The 19,812-nt window shown below is 53.3% G+C and overlaps 2 protein-coding genes across 2 annotated transcripts; both read right to left on the bottom strand.

Annotated features, from left to right (window-relative positions):
- Positions 1–29: 29 nt before the first annotated feature.
- ITPA (inosine triphosphatase) lies at positions 30–3,891 on the bottom strand. Its single transcript, XM_086617352.1, has 8 exons — positions 3,829–3,891; positions 3,685–3,742; positions 3,546–3,610; positions 2,715–2,788; positions 1,849–1,880; positions 1,031–1,146; positions 442–518; positions 30–151 (listed from the first exon to the last, which is right to left on the bottom strand). The coding sequence occupies exons 1-8, from the start codon at positions 3,889–3,891 to the stop codon at positions 31–33; spliced, it is 606 nt and encodes a 201-aa protein (XP_086473478.1). The 3' UTR covers position 30.
- A 3,361-nt stretch (positions 3,892–7,252) lies between these two features.
- VAMP4 (vesicle associated membrane protein 4) lies at positions 7,253–19,719 on the bottom strand. The gene is made up of 8 exons (XM_086617475.1): positions 19,690–19,719; positions 19,227–19,338; positions 17,520–17,566; positions 17,120–17,170; positions 9,907–10,007; positions 9,255–9,334; positions 9,019–9,070; positions 7,253–7,923 (listed from the first exon to the last, which is right to left on the bottom strand). Exons 2-8 carry the CDS (start codon positions 19,290–19,292, stop codon positions 7,895–7,897), a joined length of 426 nt encoding a protein of 141 aa, XP_086473601.1. The 5' UTR covers positions 19,293–19,338; positions 19,690–19,719; the 3' UTR covers positions 7,253–7,894.
- Between the last annotated feature and the right edge of the window lie 93 nt (positions 19,720–19,812).

The following is a 19,812-nucleotide window of genomic DNA, read 5'->3' as shown; positions in this document are numbered from 1 at the left end:
CCGGCGCAGGGTGCCCGCAGGGCGGGGAGGCTAGCTGGGCGCGGAGCGGGGCTCCGTCGAGTTGCTCTGAAGAAGGAAGGCGGAGAGCTCGCTCAGCGCTCTGTACCGGTGCGAGATGGAGTTCTTCACCGCCTTGGGCAGCTCAGCGTAGCTGGAGGGGACAGAAACAAGTCTCAGCAGCGGAGACACTAGGCATGTGTCCCCGAGAGCTCATCCCCTGCTTGTGGTCCCCCTGCTCAACTACACAGCAGGGGCATCTGTAGTGACACACCGGTAAAGCCAACAACCCCCATCCTGTTCCAGAAGTTCCTTGTAACCCACCACATTCAGATCCAGCAGGGTGTTTTCTCCCTCCCGGCCTTCCTCATAAGCAGGTTTCTCTCCACGCACCTCGACCCCGGCGTTCCTTTGGTAAAGAGCTGTAGGTAAAACGCCACTTACGTCTGGTTGTAGCCATCCGGCTGAAAGCAGGGATCCCAGCCGAAATCTCGAGGGCCTCTGGGCTCCACTATCAGCCCCTGCCACGAGACAGCAGAAAACCCCCGTAAGCTGCGACTCGGCAGTGTTTCCCTCGCAGTCGCGTTTCAAGCATGGGCTGAAGAGCTACACGCAGCCACAGCTCACACAGTGGCCAGCACGGGCTCGGTGTGGTGCTGTCCTCCTTCCCAGCACCTCTCCGGGCCGTAAGCAAAGTTAGCAGCTGCAAAGTCAGCGCTCCATCACGCTGCCCTACGCTGACAGCCCCTTCACCCCCTCCAACTGACAGGGCCAACAACTGCGCTGAAATACAGCCCTGCCAGAGGGAGATCCACGGAGTCAGGAGTCTGAGATAATATGCGAAGCTGGGCCAAAGGGCTGCAGCTCTCAGCACCACCACCCACCAGCTCTGCTCTCCCTCAGTCTGTTCCCAACAAGCTCTGAGGGCGTTCAGAGCCACTAAAATTGTCCTCAACAGAGCCAATGCTGTTACAAAATTCATGTTACAGCCCTCCGCCCTCAGCACGTTCCCTTCCCCAGGCACAACACCTACGTGGGTCTGGCCTTTGAACAGCTTCACGGGCTCCTCGGGGTTCCCAGTACTGAACGCGAAGGTACAGAGAGCGTAGGCAGACTTGTCTTCAAAGCCAGCCAGCAGCTTGTACAGGCCTGAGCGACACAGAAAGGATCCCAGCATTACCATCCTTCCCTGGGAGTGCAACACACCCACCTAGGGACGGACTGAGGGAGCGTTCTGCATTCGCATCCGCAAGGGAGAGGAAGAACTACAGGAGGTGACAAAGCTCAGGCACAAGGATGCTCTTGGCTGGGTCCCCCGTATGACTGGAGCCAGCACTTCAGACCCAACACAGCATGAGCTGCAGGGCCCTGCCACTAATCTGGGAGTGGAACCAAAGAAGCACACAAGCAACACCGGAGAGGGCTAAAGCCCACTCTAAATTCGCACGATTAACCCTCATGCTCGTGGCGCCAGTGACTGGCAGTCTTGCTTTTAACTGCGGCATCAAAGGCAGTCACTGCACGTCAGAGGAGGTGAGCATTAGTGGAGAGGGGCTTGCACAGAAGCCAAAGGGAGCAGCAGGTCTTCCACAAGCTCTGCCACCAGCCTGTGGAGGCAGGAGTCTGAGAATCCAGGGATGATGCTGAAGCTACTGGGGGAAACAACATCTTGTGAAGAAGGGCACAAAACAGGCTCAAGAAGAGAATGAGAACGGACAGAGAGGAAGGGAATCAACTACAAAACGGGCAGCGTGTGGGCAAGCACGCTCAGCAGGGCCCAGCATGGGCAGAGATCCATTTCATTTGGGAAGTACTGAGTTACAGGCAGAGCAGTAACACGGGAGGCAGTACCTTCCGGTTTGAGTTTTTCCAGGAACCATTTTCTGAAGGAGAAGAAGAGAGGAAAGATTAATTTTTGCTATTATTTCTCAGAAACACAGGATTCTTTGCGACACTGTTGCCTGCATTTTCACAGCCCTTTGAATCCCTCTTAAATGTGCTGTCAAATCACCTCATTCTGGACTCTTTACCAATAATGACAGACTTAGCTCTTAAACTGAATGGGACACAGTAAAACAGCAGTGGGGTATTTAATTTACTGCAGTACTGGGGTCTATGTAAACAACTCAGTTCTCACTCGTGAGCACTGACATGAGAAATACACTTCTCAATTCACCCGTTCACATCTTACACACAGTTCTAGTGTCAACTTCATCATACGAAGCTTCTAGGTCTCTGCTTTGCTCAGCAGAGACAGTTTGGAAGAATTAATCATACTAAAAGTTTACTCCAGGAGCTAAGGCAGTATTTTATTAGAGGAGTTGCACTGTAATGTAATAATCTTGTTATCTACTGGATTAAAGCAGTGCCTTTGAGAACCTGTAGGATACTCATCCCAGAGTCCTGCTGAAATGCATGGTGCCTTAACTATGCAGAGCCTGCTGCGGGGTCAGGTTCCCAAGCCAGCTCCAGGAGCAGGCACCATAGATTGTAAGGCAGAGCCAACTATTTGGATCTGTCTTTCTTATCCTGCACCGTGACTTACAAGCTCAAGGAGTTCAAATCCAGCCCCTGGGGTGCAGGATGAAGCCAAGGACACAGACCAGAAATCACCTCCCTGAGCCTATTGCTCCTGGAGCATGGAGAATTCACCATCCTGCCAGCCTGCACTCCTCACTCTAGAACATGAAAGGTGAAGCAAGTTCCCTCCTACTTACATGTATGGTCCTGGCAGCCCCCCCAGGGCATTGAAGCACAAGCAGGTATCCTCTACTATAACAGGTCCCTGAACCTACAGCAAAAGCCCAAGAGATGGAAACATCAGACCTAGAGAAAAGCAATGCCTCCAAACTCAGTTTCTTGCTCTATTCTATTGCCATGCTTCCATGATAACAGGAACATCACAAAAATGCACCAGCCACTAGAGCTCTTCACCTCAGAGGCAATCCATACCCGACAGGCACAACAAAACCCATGCTCTCCCCAGGCGGGCAGGAGTGGCTGAAGCATGGTGGGGGAAGATTTTTCCTGGAGAAAAACCGAGCAGAGCTGAGCACCCCTTGACCTCTTGGCAGGCAGGAATAGTGGGACAAGGAGAAGGAAAGCTTGTGCCCTGAAGGCACGCCTGCATTCTCCTCGACTCTCAGTCCTTACTCGGTGCTATTAAGACACCTATCCCAGAGACAGCTCTAGAAGGTAACGCATCAGAAGCTCCAGCTGACAGAAAACGCCATGTCCCACAGCTGCTGGACTGAAGGAGCTGCCATGTCCTCCTGCTGCTCGAGGGACACAGGAAGCCAGAGGAGCAGCAGCAGGACTACCTAAGCACTGCGTCCCCAGCGAGCATTCACCATCACCCAGCGCAGGCCAGAAACAACCGGGCGACAGGAGTGCAGCGAGGCCAGGCGAGGCCCGGCCGCGTCTCCGAGTTTCCTGAGGGCTGGGCCGGCTGCCCCGATGGCCATGGCTGCCCCCCCCGGGGCTGGGGTCCGCCCGCGCCCCCACCACCGCTCCGACGGGCAGGAAAGGGCAAGAAGAAAGCGAGCGACCTGTCGGGCGGCTTCACGGCACTTCTGCACGGAGATCTCGTCCGGCTCGCCCTGGTACTCTGGCACTGGGGACACGACAGCCGGCGCTGAGGAGGCGGCCAGGCGGGGCCGCGCCGCCCCGGCCCGGCCGCCAACTTACGGTCAATTTTCCTCGCCACCAGCGCGTAGAGAGAGGCGTCCCCGAGGATCTGAGTGACCTGCGCAGGGGGAAGGGAAGAGGCCGCCCGTCAGGCCCCAGCCCCGCCAGCCGGGAGCTGCCAGACACCCCCCGCCACACACACACCTCCTCCAGCTTCTTGGCGTTGCCCGTCACGAACACCACGCTCCGCCGGGCCGGCGCCGCCATCCCGGCCCCGCGCGGCGCCCGCGCGCCGAGCCGCCAATCACCGCCGGCGGCAGCGCCGCGCTCACCACGCCCCAACCAATGGGGAAGGCTTCCGCCGGCACGTGAGAGAGGAACGCCCGGTCCCCCGAGGGGAGGCGCTCGCCGCTCGCCACTCGCCGGTGCGCGGCGCGGGCGCGGTGCCGCGCAGTCTCGCGAGAGGCGCGCGGAGGGCGGGCGCCGGTCGCCATAGCGGCGGCGCCCGGTCTCTTGCCACAGCCCACCCCGCGCTCCCGCCGCTCCCCGCCGGCCGGGCCCGCCCTGCAGCGGGCACTGGCACCTCCAGCGGGGCGGGGGCGGCCGCCTCCCTGTTTACTGCCCCGGCGTTTGGCAGCAGCCGCCGGAGGATCCCTCTCCCTCTTTTCCCTGAAGTAGAACCACATGTAGTTGGGAATCGGGCAGTGGACTGTGCTCCAAGCGCAGCCGGTATTTACTCCCTGACCTCTGGCGCGTCTGCGCCTTCTGACACCAGATTTCCGATGTGGGAGCGACTCCAGCTTCATCGTTCCGAAGGCAGCTGCGGGACCGGCTGGCGGCTGTAGCAAAAACAGCGGTGAGGAGAGCTGGGCTCAGAACGCCGGAGACAGTCCCCGCTCCCGGTGTCGAGCCCCAGGGGAGCGGGTCAGCACAGCCCAGCGCTCCCCAGCCCAAGGGCAGCGGAGAGCAGCGCCCTGCGAAGCAGCCGGCTTTTTGGAGCTCTCCCTCCCACCCAGCCTCTCCCAAGGAGCTGCTGTTCTGCACGGGGGCTCCCCAGAGGGGACTGGAGGAGGGACGCCTCTCCCCGCCTACATCAGAGCCGCAGACATGCAGCCCCTCTGCCCTCGGGCGTGGCGACCCTCGGGTCTCACCAGCAAGCCTGGGAGGAGGAACCAGCCCTGCAGCAGGAACGCACAACTCCAGCCAAAACATGCTGTTCCCTGTAAAAAAGCCATCATGTGGAAAACAGCAGCTAACGAAGAGATCTGTCTTCTGCACAAAGAGGGAATGGAGAAAACAGACCCCATGCTTGGGTGAAGGAATTGTTTTTGTTGTAAAATCTCCTTCATAACCTCTCCTAAGTGAAAGCCAACCCCAAACCATGCAGGTGCTGCTGGAAACAACCACCACCCTTTCTGCTCACTACAGCTCTCCCTGCCACAAGTCTAGGGTGGGACAGCACCCTGCAATACAAAGACTGTGATATCTCAAAAGAACGTCAGGAGAACTGCTCTGTAATGTACCTGAGACCAGACAATGTAATGGTCTTTTCAAGCCTTGAAAAAAATCTATAAAAGTTGCTCAATAAATTCTATTGCTGTGAAGTTACTGACCAGAATTGTTGATTTGCTGCTGCCACTCACAGCCAGAGCTGGTACCCTGAGAAGGTCTGTGCTCAGGACGACCTCAGCATGCAGTGCTTGAACCTAAAACCGATCAACGCCTAATCCTGGCAAGTCAGGGGACTTTGGCCATGGCAGCTTTCCCTGCCCTGCATCTCAAGTACAACTGTTTGCACCCTAACCTCCCGGAGGTGCTGCAAAAGCACTATGACAGCACTGTCAAGGAAAGCCAGCTTTTCCAAGGTGAGAACCTGCTGCCTGCGCTCGGCTGCCTGGGGTGGGCCTGGTCCAGGCCCTTTGGTAACAAAAGATGAGTCTGAGGCAGGCACAAAGACACAAACAGTACAGCGTCAGGGGTGATAACCTTGCCACCTCATTTTCCATGGACCTGGGCCTGCTGGAAAAGTGTTTGTGCCTGTCTGAAGCAGCACAGTGCCAGCATAGTGATAACAGCAGCACTTCTCAGTGTGGTGTGCCAGTGTCCGCACTGACAAGAGTTCAATGCCACCTGGAAACTCTCCTTAAGGACATGCTGGTGACGTCTGCTGAACCCAGCAAGGACATGGCTCAGGAGGCTGTAGCAGCAGCTCCCAAATTCAGCAGCTGTAAGCAGTTCTTTGAATCAGTAGAGTTGCCATGAAGCCTTCATCCTACCAGCATCCATTTTCCAAGGTCCTCAGCCCAGCTTTGAAGCCAGGCTTGGCCTCTAGCAAGTAACTGCAAAACTAACTTCTTTCTCAGACCTGGTGCCAGCAGAGATTTGAAGTCCTGACACGCTCCTGTGGCACCGAGGTCCTTCTGTGGGTGGCAGCAGCAGCGGTGGCAAGATGGGGCTGGGAGAGAAAGCCAGAGGTACTGGCAGGACTCTCCTGGAGCAGGACTAAAGCCTGCCCTTGCAGGCAGGCCAGAGCAGGCACAGCACAGCCCTTAACGCAGGCTCACAGCATCCTTAACTCACTTTCTAGTTGGCAGGAAAAGGCACCTGACAGCTCAGCAAGACCTGCAGCCCCCCCTGAAGACAAACATAGTCCCTCTTCATCCATCCTCTTGATCTCTTGCAGGTGGAGAGTAGCCAAAGGCATAGGCAGGATGATTTTTATGCCTTCCACTGAGTGCACAACTTCAAAAAAACAGGCTACACTTCAGGAGGAAAAACCCAGCTTGGCTTTCTGATTCCCACCTGGAGAGACCAGGGCCCCCAGAGGGCAAAAGCCCTATTTATATATTCCATCTGGGCCAACAGAGCTTGTAATCACATCCGACCCTCCAGCCTGCTGTGCTCACTTTTAATCCCTCTCTCTGCATGGAGCAGCACCACCACTCAAGTGGAAACTGTGTACAAGGTCCCAGGGGCAGGTTCAGAAGAGGAAGCTGGGACGTGGCACAGAGTTCTCTGGGGCACCACTTCCCCTCTTCAGCATTACTTCAGACACATGCTAAGCAGGACAATGCTTCTCTCATCAGAACAGAGACACAAAAGAGAACCAGGAGAGCCTTTTCTGGGCTCAGCTAAAGTCCCAGGCTCAGACCTGGAAGGAATGGGGGTCCCAAAATTGAGGGCAGACAGAAGCACCGCTGACAACTGAGACCAAGGTTGGAGACAGCCAAAACGCAGCAGTCCCACCCATGGATGGAGGAGCTCAGCTCCTGTTTAGTTCAGCACAAGGCCCCCTACACCTCCCTAAGCACCCCAACACATCTGCCTGGGAATAACCCCCAGATCATAGGTAGGCAAAACGGGCTGGTGTTTGGGACCACAACCACAACCACCACATCAAGGTGAAGGGCTCTGAACGCGAAATGAGCGTGTTCACCCTGAACTGGTTTCAGCAGAGCTGCTGTCCTCCTTCTGTGTCTTTTATATTGTTGGGCTAATAACTAGACTTTACACACACTTCTCGCTTTTGTTTAAGAAAACACTAAACAGTCCTTTCCTGGGAATCCCGACAGCGGAGAGCTGTGAATGTCCTCCAGAACACTGTGAAGGCACACAGGAACTCCACATGTACAGTCAAAAATAGGTTTACTGGAATGTCTTTAGTCACAGCTGTAAGCAGCGATACTGAAAACACTGAGCTTGTGCATTCCCATGGCAGGACCAGAAAGTCTTCTGGATTGTAAAACCTAATTATTTCTTTTTTTCTGAACAAGAGAGAAACAACACCCTTGCAGTTCTTCACAGAAGGGACAGTTCCCTGTAACACAACGGTATGTTTCTCTTCAGACGTTTTCCCCTCTTTTGCTCCGATGAAAGGACAGTGTTCCCTCTGCCTTGCACAACAGGCAGCAGGGAACTGCTCAAATGGTATTATTATTATTAATATTACAACTCAACAATATATACAGATAAACTGTAGTGGCAAGTAGCCAGCTCCAAACCAGAGACCCAGAATTTCACAAAACAGGCGGTTTGGGAACTGAATTTTCTGTTATAGAAAAAGTCTGACAGCAGGAGTAGCTACTCGACTGAAAAAAAAAAAGGGTCATTTGGCAGTTCTTAAAACACTCTGTTAGAACTGGCTACTTGCCGCTGCCTTCTCACTCCGTGGAGAAAAACAGCTTCAAAGCTATGTACAGATATCTCACTTAAATTACACAGCAGTTTGGTTATCCCAGAGCCAGCTCCGCCAAAGCCTCCAGCTGCCCCGTCAGGTATGGTACTTCAGGACTATGGGTACTGGAAAACACAAAGAAACAAGCTGTCAGCCTCATGCCTTCACATGCAACATGGATCCTTGCCAGAGAGATCCCCCCTGTTTCTTTAGTGACAAACACCAAGCAGCCGCGAGGGAAAGCGCGTTTCCAAGCTCAAGCTAATACAATCTGCTGCCTGCACACACAGTAGACAACATTTCCTGCCACCTTCATCTGCTTCCAGCTTCCCAAAATTAAACCAGATGGGATTTTCCATCAGTCTCTCTCTCTCTCTCTCTCTCTCTCTCTCTCTCTCCAACACTCCCACCCTGCTGCCAGCTCTGCCTCTCCCGTGGCAGGCTGTGTGTCAGCAGGACAACAGGCTGTGAGGGTTTTGCCAAAGCAACGAGAACCATTACAAAGCTGCCCTCGGCCACGGTTGGTGGGAGGAAAACTCTCCAGACCCAGTGGCATGGAAGAGCTGTGCTGCCATGCTGGGCTGCCTGGATCCCTGGGGCCCATCATTCTGCAGGCAAAGGGCTGAGTTACTTCAGTTACTTCTTCCGCCTGGAAGAAACATGCTCTGGTTGTTATTACCTGTTTGGTAGGAAAAGCAGTGACATCTCTGCTCTGGGGAGCTCCAGAGAGACCAGGAAGGGCAGAGAGCAGGGGAAGGGACAAACAGCAAAGCCACAACAGCTACCTGCTGAACATTAAGCAGCCCGGCAGCTTTGGGGAGGAGTGTTTGCTGGGAGCAGACCTATTGCTATATGTGGAGAGGCCTTTGGAAGGCGTTGCTCTGTCTGAAACTCTTTCATCTACTCCCATCAGCCTTGGGATCAGTCAGTGCCAACATTGAATCAGTACAGCATTGACAGAGCAGTGTTGGCTTTCTTCAGCAATAGTCAGTAGGACTTGGTTTGAGCCTGCTCCTCCGGGTGTGTGTTTAAACCTTGCAGAAGAGCTGCAGGGAGTGGGCTACAGGCACCAGTTATGGCTGCTTAAGGCAGAACGGAACTTGACAGGAGTGGCTCCATTGCTCCCTTCCCCAGGGACACCAGCACCACAGTGTAACTCAGTATGTGGAGTATGAGCATGTCAATGCCAGACATGACTGGGGTGACCTGAAGCTACTCACCAATGATGACAAGCAAGAGAACGACCGCCACCAGCGCTATGATCGCCTTCATCTGCAAGGGGAGCACGGAAGCATGTTACACAGGGAGCCACGTGTAGCTGCTTCGACCTGAAAAGAGGCCTTTGCCTCCCAGCATCTTTTCAGGTAGAAAGCACAGCTTCTCCAGCCCCTTCCAGGGGAGGGCAGGTAACCTCCCCTCCACAAACCCACCCCTGCTTCTTCCAGTTCTCACTCACCTTGCAGCCTCGCCACCACATCTGTCTCCGAAGCTGCTTGGCTCTGCTGCTAAAAGCTGTTGCATTGTCTGATAAACTTTCTGTTGAAGGAAAGAAAGGAGGTCATTCAGCAGCGTGCACACAGTCAGAGCATCCACTCATTCCACTGAGTTTTGAGCAATAAACTCAGCATTAGGGGAACAGACCCAACCACAGCGGGATTCACCAAAGCCACAGCAGATGCCAATGTGACGCCCTTCGCGAGAGCACACACAGACCTGCCGAGCCCCACTGAGCCCCCTTTGTCCTGCCTGCCCTCTGAGGACAGCAATTCACTCTGCAAGCCAGCAAGCGAGCAGACAGCTGAAGCACTCAGGGCTGTTGGGAGACAGACCAATCTACCTTTGCTTGAAGGACCAACTAGATCATAGCACCCAAATGCCTCCAAACTAATGCCTCTGTACAGAGCAGCAGAAGGCAAAGGTGGAAAAAGGGGAACGTCAGCAGAAGGTCAGATCTGCAGCCCAAGGCTGGGAAACACCACCCCAAAGAAGGACAGAAATACAAGCCCAGGTCTGTCAAGGCACTTTCTGAACTGAAACCAGGTAACCTTGCCCAGCAACAGGGAAGAGATGTTGGGAAAAGTCCATCGGAGCTGCATTTAGCATCACACCTGATTTATCCTGCAGGTCATCCAGCCGCTCGCCTCTTTCAATCACCTTCGTGATGTTCTCCTGCATAACATCGATGACTTCGTCCACCTGGTTCTGGACACTAGAGCAGAGCAAAGGGGAGCATGAGGAGCAGGAGCAAGCATCACCAGCTGCACTGCAGCACCAGCCCTTGCTCAGAGTTGCCCAGGCTAATGGGGGTCAGAGAGCTCACTGACAACAATCAAAGAGGACAAGAGCAGAGGGAGGTTGATGGGATGCCAAGAAAGCCAGAGGCATGGCATCACCTGGGGTGGGTCTCTTGCAATCCCAGGAAGGGCGAGGGAACACAGGGGGCTCAAAGAGAACACTGGGGAGTCCACAGAAGCAGGACACCCTCTGTAACACCTTTAACACAAATGCAGAAAGGGAAGGCACTGACTGCTGCTGGGGGGCACCTCTGCTGCAGAAGAGTTCACATCAAAGGGAAGAAATATGAAAACTGCACCTCATCTTTCCAGATTTCACAGAACCTCACACTGCACCTTTGCTAAACAACGTGGGGTGAAATCAAAGCAACTGAGTTGCTAAATGAAACCCACTCTGCCAAGGGCATCAAGAGGACAGTGAAGAAAAGGCTGAGATGAACTCAACAAAGTTATAATAATCTATCTTCTCACAGGTTACGCAACTCTGTGGGTAGTTGCTTCAGCAAACAGTAGCCTAAATCACACCCGCGGGGTTATTATGAATGCATTTATTCACTCCATAAAAAAAGCCACACTGGTAAGAGAGAAAAATTCTCCTAGTGGAAAAATACTGCTACATTCTGGTCTGTATTTTGGAGCTAATACACTTTTATTTTCCTGGAGATAGAAATAAGACATTTCTTGGGGCCTTGGGGAGACAATACATTGTTTGAGACATACTGTTCCCGGAAAGTAAACAGCAACACCGATGTCTTGGAGGCAACTACACACAGGGCAACAAAACAGAAATAGCTCCAGGCCGCTCAGTCTGCCTAAGCCTTAGGTCTGATAACTTCGGTCACATTGATTACAAACATTTAAGGACTTCAAACATATCGAAAGGCATCCAGCATTTCCCAAATACGCAGTGCAAATAGGCCACTTCAACAGCTCTCCATGTTACCAGAAACACACACTTCCTATTAACAGTGTGTCACCGGTGTCCCCGAGGGACAGAAGGATTACCACCACCTCATCGTTTGTGCCTGCTTAGCACCCACTCTCTCCTGCTCCCCAAATTTTCCAGTCACAACATCTTCCTCTCTGAACCCATGGAAAACCCTCTCCTCCTCCTCACTGGCACCTCACAGATGCAGAAGCTCAAAGACATTATTTGCCAAACCACGGTTTTTCCATCGGAACCACACCCATCTCCACCACTCAGAGAGCCATCGTCCAGCACCCAAGCTCCAAGCGCTTGGTATGACGAGGTATCCTCCACCACAGCCCTGGAAGCCAGGGCCAAGAGAGACTCAGAGCAACTTGCCCAAGGCCAGTCAATGGGGCACTGCACAACAAGGAACACAGGGCCCTGTCCTAGCCACGATGCTTCTAATTAGAGACATCAGTTCACATTAACCTATTCCTCCTGTCTCCCCACCAGCTACAAGCCTCTTGCCAAGCAGACATTTATGCCCAGATGCGCACACGAGGAGCAGCTGCAGCAAGCAATAGTGGTCGCAACGGAACAGTGCATGCCTTGCTCACGTTTACTTTTCATTCCAAACATAGGCAAGGAAAGTCATTAAAAGAAAAGGCTTTTTTTCTCCACACAAAGCTCCAGAAAGTGCTCCAGATGAAGGGAACATGAAGGGGCTTCCTATCTTAGCATTTCACATCAGGCTCTGTAGCACCACTGCACTACAGCTTCCAGAGCTGGAACAGCCAGGAAACCCCTCTGAAGCCAATTTCTGACGCAATAACCCTCGTATGGCACATGCCAGACTCCAGCAGTGCACATAAAAATTGGTTTTATTTAGGACACCGCAAGAAAGGAACCTGCTTTCCCTGTGCTGCACCGCAGAGTCCGTGGGAGCAGCATCTCTCTGCGCCCACCTATACTGTGTGGTGGCAGCTCCTGCCTTCCACGTCGATTGCAGCCGCCTGCCAAGAGTTTCTTACCTGGAGGGGAAAGGCACAGATAATGCCCAAACGCCTCTCAGCAGGAACCTGGCCATGCCCACAAGCCCATTTCGATCCACCATTTGCTTTACAAGGCATGAGGTGAGCAACAGAGCTGCCACTGTTGGGAAAGCACGGAATTTGGCACTGAGGACACAGGCAGATGCTGCCCAGGAAACACGTGGTGGTGCCCTGTGGAGCAGTGTCCACCCCATGCAGGACATGTACAGCCCCATGGCCTGCCCTTGGGGCAGCAGGTGAGGACGTGGGGAGGAGGCACGCTCTGCAAGGGGGTTTCCTTACCTCAGCACAACAGACAAGTCCCAGCTCTGAGCCGCCAGCCACACTGCTGTAGCTCAGGGCGAAAGAGGAAGAGCAGAAACATCTGCTATCCCAGATGAGCCAACTTGGCAAAAACATGAGTTTCACAGGCAGAAGGCTACATTTGCAGTATGTAAATGTTTGTAAAATCATTTACTGACTTCAAAATAAAGAGATTTCCTCCCACAACAGATTTGTAACCATCTTGGTACAACTAACAAGCAGGAGTACGCAAGGTTACAATGTGCCTGGGAACGTGCAGCGCAACGCAATGCCACCTGTATCCCCACCAGTACAGGTCAGAGCCTGGAGAGATGCTGCTGCAGTCCCAGGGCACCCTGCAGCGTTCGAGGCAGAGTGGGCAGGTATGTAACTGCAAGCTGCTCTGCTGCGAACCAGCATTTGGGAGAGACCCATGGAGCACAGACCCTTACTGCCCAAGCTGCATCTCAGCATCCCACCTCTTTTCACTTGAGCTGTTGGTGAAACGCTTCGTGCCTTTGCTGCCTGCCCCTAGGCTGGGCGTGCCGTTAGCCATCCCTCCAAGAGAACAAAACATTTCACAGATGGAGAACAGAGAAATCAAGACTTAAAGTCTCACAAACGTTGAAGTGTCTAACTCCCATGGAACACAGACGCATTTGAGCACCGCAATATCTTTTGGCATTTCATGTAAAAGATAACCCTGGAGAAAAAAAAAAACAGGAAGGAAGAGACCAAGCCAGGGAATGAAACTTTGATCTCCACACAGTGCCTTAACCAGACCTTAAGCCAGTCCTTGCTTTCTGCTCCCTCCCACCCATCACTGCTGCAAGAGATGGCTCTCCAGGAGGGAGCTGAAAGATACCCCGCCTGTGCATTAGCCCTGCAGCTTCAGAGCAAATACAACAATTCCCACTAGTCTGGCATGCTTGAGATTGAAAACTCAAGTCACATCAAGAAGAAAATATTTTCTTCTTTTATTTGGAAAGAGAGAATGAATCCTCTAATACAAAGTGTATTTCCTGTTAGGGAGCTGTTGGCTTCTCACACATACATTTCATGTGCTTCTCTCCTGCCAGATTTCCAAGAGAAATAAAGTAGAACAAACACCTGCCAGGAAAGAGAGCAAGACCAAAGCATAAAATATGTCTCCCATGACCCCTCTTACTATTTACTGCAAATATGATGCTCCTAACAATGAGAGCAAGTGCGCACTGTCAAAATAACAAGAGATCCAACAGCGCTTAGCCTGGTTTAGGCTCCTTCCTTGTGCTTTGCCTGGTCCAGAGCACGAGGAATAAGCCTTTCCATTTTGGCTGCACTGGGTTAGCTACTGAAAAACTCCCTGGGCTGGTCACGGTGTTGGGCTAACAACAGTACTGCATTCTTCAGGCACCGTAAACAGGCCATGCACGCACCAGGGGATGTGCTGCTCAAGGCTGCTTCTTGTCTCCAAGCCGGCTGTTTACAGCCAGCATGACACACTTATATTTTCCACCCCAGCGATATTAATAGCATGGCGTATTTTGGTGCAAATTACATCCAAACACCCCTCGTTGTGGCAGTAACCCAGGGAAGAGGGAACAAGATGGAGAGCCAAGCCGGACACAGGCAGGAAGCCAGCACAGCACAGTGCTCCTTGAGGCACGGCTCTCTGCAGAGGGGCTGCCCAGCAGATTGCTCTGCTGTACTCAACAATGAGGTATGAGTGCTGAACCGTGCCACAAATCCCTGGTTTTGAGTTGCTGCTTCATGATGGCTGCGAGGAAGGCAGCAGCCTATGCTTTTCTGAAGCCTTTCAGTCCTTGGATTACACCCAGCAATGATACCTGACAACACGGCCTCAGTACCACCTTCAGATGGAAGCCTGGAGTACAGATGGGGTTCACTGCATAACCAGCCACCTGCTACGAGCAGCCAGGCCGTGGGAAGTTGCTGTAAACTCTTGCGTCAAACCATTCCCCAAACCCTTCCTTCCTCAGAAGGTAATTTGGGGCTTGCAGCCAGACAGAGCCACTGAGGCCAAGCCCCGGGGCCGTGGATGCTGACCACTCCCAGCAGAGCAATGGGGGAATCACTGAGACCAAGACCTGGCTCCCAGCGAACCACAGCAGTGTGCCGAGCCTCATTGCCAGCATGAGCGGGAACCTGAATCCAGCAGCACGGTTGCCTGAGAGCAGAAACATCAGCGGTGAAGAAAGTCAAGCAGTGCAGAAAAGGGGGAGATTTTGGTAGCATTTTTGAAAATATGACCTGTGATGAGAAGCTCCTATTCTAAATAAAACACCCAGGTGGAAGATGGAACGTCCCACCTTCCCCCAAAAAGGCACAAATAGCTCTCACAACACACATTGAGGATTTCTCACAAAGCCTAGAAGCAAAGGCAGAGAAGAGAGATCAGCTCTCCCTTACCTGTTGTTTGTAACTTTGGGAAAAGGATAAAAGCCCGTTAAAAGGTCCCTTTCAGCTCCAGCCCACCCTAGGGACAGGGATGTCTCAGAGGGAGCCTACGGGACCCCATGAGGCCACTTAATTACTGGGGGAGCGTCCGTTCCAACAACAGTGCCTGAACTTCCAGACCTATCAGGACAAAACACAGTATGAAGGGGACTGGGACACTTCCTTCTGCCACTATTACTGAGTCTAACTTCTCTTACGAGGTTTGCAGTGTTCCCCACCATCTCTTTCTGCAGCTGAGCCAGCCTTGAGGGTCTCTGCTGCCAAACTCTCCACCCCTGACCAAGCCCCTTCGCTGCCAAAGACAACTAGAAAAAGTTTCCAGTCTTGCCCCTCACATTCAACGTGTTTCACATCTCTGCTCCCATAATCCCATCACTTTTGCCTCTACCCAATCCTCTATCCAGTTTCCTTCTACGCCTGTCTTCACACCTCATTCCTCCAGCCCCATGCAGCTATGGTCTCTCTAGTTTTGTCCAGCTATGCCTCAGCTCTCCAAATGCTCAAATTCCTCCTTAAAAATGTCTTTTCCTTACACTGTTCCAGAAGCAATCCAACTCTCCTTTTCCTACTCTGTTGAAACCAGAGCAAACTGCATCATTACAAGACCAGGCATCAATCCATCCAGCACAGGGGCTGGTCTGATCAGAAACTTAACCATAAGCTCCATGACAGAAATGACGACTGCACCCTGTGAGTGCTTATTAAACAAAGCAACCAACATTGATGAGAGCAGAAAATAGGATCTATTTTATAACAGATCCTCTAGGTACTAGATAGATGTAGCCACTTGCTACCCCAAGGGACACATCCCATACCAGGTCTACTAGACAGGTCATCTCTGGCAACGGGCAAGCCTCACGTGTGTTGGGCATTAGTCACACCACACCTATGAAACCACCAGCTCCTGGGTGAATTCTTCTTTCATTTTTCTTCTTCTTCACAGCTGCAGTGCTATCCTCTACCCAAGCCCCTGCTCCCTTCTGCCTTGCCAAGACAGTGGGAAGAGAAGAGCTTCTGTTTTCCCCAGACACACCAGGGAGGCAGAAGCCACTCTGTAATTCCTTTCCAGCAGAGGAGGACGAAGGGGTAGACATCATCTCTTCTCTACCTTTTTATGGGGGCGGGACCCCACTCATAAAACTAATTCTCATCCTTCCCATTTGCTCCAGGCCAGTGTGGCACTGCCCTAGAAGGGAGGCTTTATCCATGCTGGTGTACTTTAAGGACCAGTGTGCCTCTACTGACTGCATCCTCACACCCTGGTGGGAACAGAGACCCCTTGGAAACTCAGTGGGCATAGTGGCCGACCCACTGCCTCCTGTGTAACTTGAGTGCACTTTGCCCCTCAAGGAAATGTGGCAAGTGGGGACACAGGCAAGCTCTGCCTAACGCTGACGTTGGCAATGAGTCATCTCAGAGCTGCACTGGCTTCTTCCCGGCATGAAAAAAGTGCCTAATGAAGAGCAACACTCAGGCTCCACGCAAGACGATCCAGTCTAATTAACACCTGGTCATTAGTGCCCACACAGATCTGTTCTGGCTCCACAGAGGTCAGCAAAGGAAAGAGCATAACGCAAAACAGGGATCTGGGAATATCACCCTCTTTCCACTACATACCACCATCGCATCCCTCATAGGAAAGGACAGGGCAAACTGGAGCCCAGACAAGCATCATGCAGGAAATGACTCGATGGGATAAGGATCCAGGGTGTGCACCCCTTCCTTCTTGCCCTATTACAGTCAATAATCCTCCTCCAGCTGTAATGGTTTCCTGTTTTCCAGCTGCTTTGACCCCAGTGAGTCACTGGTCATCTCCAGGTCACCTATATCAGGTTTTTATCTGGACAAGAAGCAGCCAGAGGACCTGCCACTGCCCAAAAAACGGGCCTGGTGTGCTCCTGACCACTTGCTTTCTTGAAACATTGAGGAAAAGGTTACAGGACAAAGAAGAAAGCAATGAAATAATAAAAAGGTGGTAGTGAAGGTTAAAATTCAGGGTTAACACTCTAGGAAAAAAGCCTCATAAAAGCATGGAACACGTCATCACCAGAATACAGCAAGGGCTTTAGAAACTCCACTAAGCTACTGTGATACAATCCTACCCCTTCACAGCTGCCAAGGCACAATTTCTTGATAGCCTGAATCAATCTGAGATTTCCCTTAGCTGTGGACACATAGGGTAAGAAATGTCAATTAGAAGAAAGCAAGCACGAGCCATGTTCATCTTCAGAACTACACAGAAACACTCTGGTAAGACAGAAGCAGGAGATCGCAGTGCCAGAACAAAACATTATCTGTGTGACACTGAAGAACAACAACTTACTGCCTGATCTTGTCATTCCTGGGTCCAAATCTTGGTCCAGAAGGCCCTCTCCTGCAGGCAGAAAAGAGAGCAATCAGGATGGAAGATAAGTATTTAAACCAAAGACTCAAAGACAGAAACAATGCCTTGTGGATGGAGGCTTGTTCTCATGCCTCCTGTCAGTTCCTCCCACGTCTTAGGATATGTGGGACACCCCACTCTTACACAGGTCACATCTATTAAGTCTTAATTCACACTCGGTGCCAAGGCTCCGGGAGATCGTTTCAAAGGAATCAAAGGTTTTGATTCCCAAGCCCCCACCCATGTGGCAGGGAGCAGCTTTTGGTATTCTACACCTCCAGTCTTGGAGCTGTAGGCAGTTAGACATCACATTCCCTACAGCAGCTGTTCAGAAACTCACAAGAAAAAGTCTTCCTCTTCATCCGAATCTTCCTCCAACAGGTTCCTCTGCAAATACAGAAAAAAAACAAACCACCTTGTCAATAAGCAGCCACTGTTTCACACACACACACACACACACACATTTCCAGACCTTAGGATGCAGTCAGCATTCTCCAACTGCAGTTTACGCGCAAGCTCTCCTCTGGAGAGCACCAATGGTACTTTTCAGGTGTCTGGAGTCGAGCTGTTTCCCTCTGCTCGCAATCAGCGGCCGAGCTGGATGTCTCTGTGCCATTATTCTCACCTCAGCAGTGTTTGCTAGCTCTGTACAGCACAGACTGACACACAACTCGCACCTCTGCCACTGCACCAGACTGGATTTGTGTCAACGTCCAGTTGCCTACGGAGGTTCAGATCCCAATCCTAGGGATCAGTGCAACTCCCTACAATGCAGAACCAACCAGTGCGTCAGCACGTTGAGCCCTGCCTTGGGAAGCAGCAGGCAGAGCTCCTGGGCAGGCCAGCTGTGGGAGGAAGGCCCTCTGTGCTCAAGGGACAATCCCCAGTGCTGCACTCAGTCAACGGGAGCTACTCAAAAAACATCAGCATGGCGTACCACCACCCTGGGGTATCCCACCCACGTAGGAAGTCAGATCCACTCCTCAAACGTGGCTTCTCCAGCCATATGGTAGCAGCATCATTTTCCCAATTGAGCGGAGAGCTCCTAGTAACATCTACTTAGGATCAAAAATAATCAAAGGGGGGGAACTGGTCCCCTAAATGTGTGGGCCTAGGAACACACAAGATGGTCCTTATGGTACCAAAAACTGCTGCTTCCCCTGTGTGTAGATTTGGGCTCCCACCTGCAAGTGTAGTGCTCCTGTTTTGAAGCTTACCTACGTTCCCATCCTTGTCACATTTGCTCCATCAACTAAAGCAACCCGCCAGACCGTGCAACAGTTTCAGCCATCGTCTCCCCCAAGGGATGAACGAACCGCTCTTGGCAACACGGGATCTTCAGCTCACTGACAGCTGTCGTGAGCTGAAGAAACGTTTTGCACTACAGTCCAAACTCGGTTTTAGCACAGCATGACCCCAGGACAAACGCATCAGGCTGAGTTTGCTTTGTCTAAACCAGGCGACTGCATCACTTTAACCGGTGTTTCAAAGCCTGAAACATCAGGGGACCTTGGTGACAGGAGAAAAATTCAGCTGTAAAGCTTCGCACGCATCCTTCAGCCAGCAACGTGGGGAAGAGCACCGCAATGCTCCGAGGCCACGCTCTGCGAGAAGCAGGAGACCAGAGCACGCAGGGATCTCACAGACGCAGCCCAGAGGAACCAAAACCGGTTCTCAAAACAGCCGTATCTCCTGTCGGGGTTTGGTTTAAAGCACGCAGATCAGGTTTGCTGTGTGGACAGTCCCCGCTCTAACCAAAAGTCGCTGTCGACAGCAATATGGCTCCTGGGCTCACAGCTGAAGGCCGCAGCAGCGAGGGCCCCTTCGGCAAAGGGAGCTGTAACGTGCCTCGCACCGGCGGTACCGGCGCTGGTAACGGTGCCACAGCGGGCTGCCACCTGGGCCCGGTGACGGTGCCACAGCGGGCCGCCCCTCGGGCGGGGGGTGCCCGGGGAAGGGAAGGCCTGCCCAGCAGGCAGCCATGTGTGACCGCACTGGGGGGCCCCAGGGCCGCCCCGCGCCCTCGCACCGAGCCGCCAGCACTCACCCGCTCGCTCTTCACCGAGCCCGTCACCTCATCGTCGTTCAGGTGCCGCTTGAATTTCGGAGGCATGATGTCTACTGGCGGGAGAGGCGGCTTCGCGCCCGGGAGAAGCAGCCTGGAGGAAGGGAAGCGCAACGAGCGGCCCGGTCACCTCGCTGCCCGGCGCCCGACCCGCGCGGCCCCCGGCCACCCCTCGCCGGGGCCCGGGAGAACAGAGGCGGGCCGGCTGAGGAGCGCTCGCACCGGTGGGCTCGGAGGGATGGAACGAAAGGGGGATGGACCCCAGGACGGGCGATACAGCGGCTCCAGGGGAAGGGGGATGCAAGGGCAGCCGGCGCCCGGGATTCGCGCTTTCGCCCGGCCCCACCGTTTCGCTCCAGCCCGACAGCGCCCCGAGGGCCGCTGGCGAGCGGAGCCGAAGCCCAGACAGCGGCACACCACCCCCGCCGCCCCCTGCCCCACTCACCGGGCTGCGCTCCGGGCCGGGCCGGCGGGAAATGGCCGGTGCGGCGGCAGCGGCGGCGAGTCAGCTGTCCCATCGACCGCCTCGGCGCTCCGCCCGCCGCGCCGAGCGCCGAGCTATCGATGC

This window comes from Tauraco erythrolophus, chromosome 10 (assembly GCF_009769465.1).
Source record: "Tauraco erythrolophus isolate bTauEry1 chromosome 10, bTauEry1.pri, whole genome shotgun sequence".
Classification (NCBI taxonomy): Eukaryota; Metazoa; Chordata; class Aves; order Musophagiformes; family Musophagidae; genus Tauraco; species Tauraco erythrolophus.
Note: the sequence above shows the minus strand (reverse complement) of the source record. Positions and strands in the feature narration are given on the sequence as shown.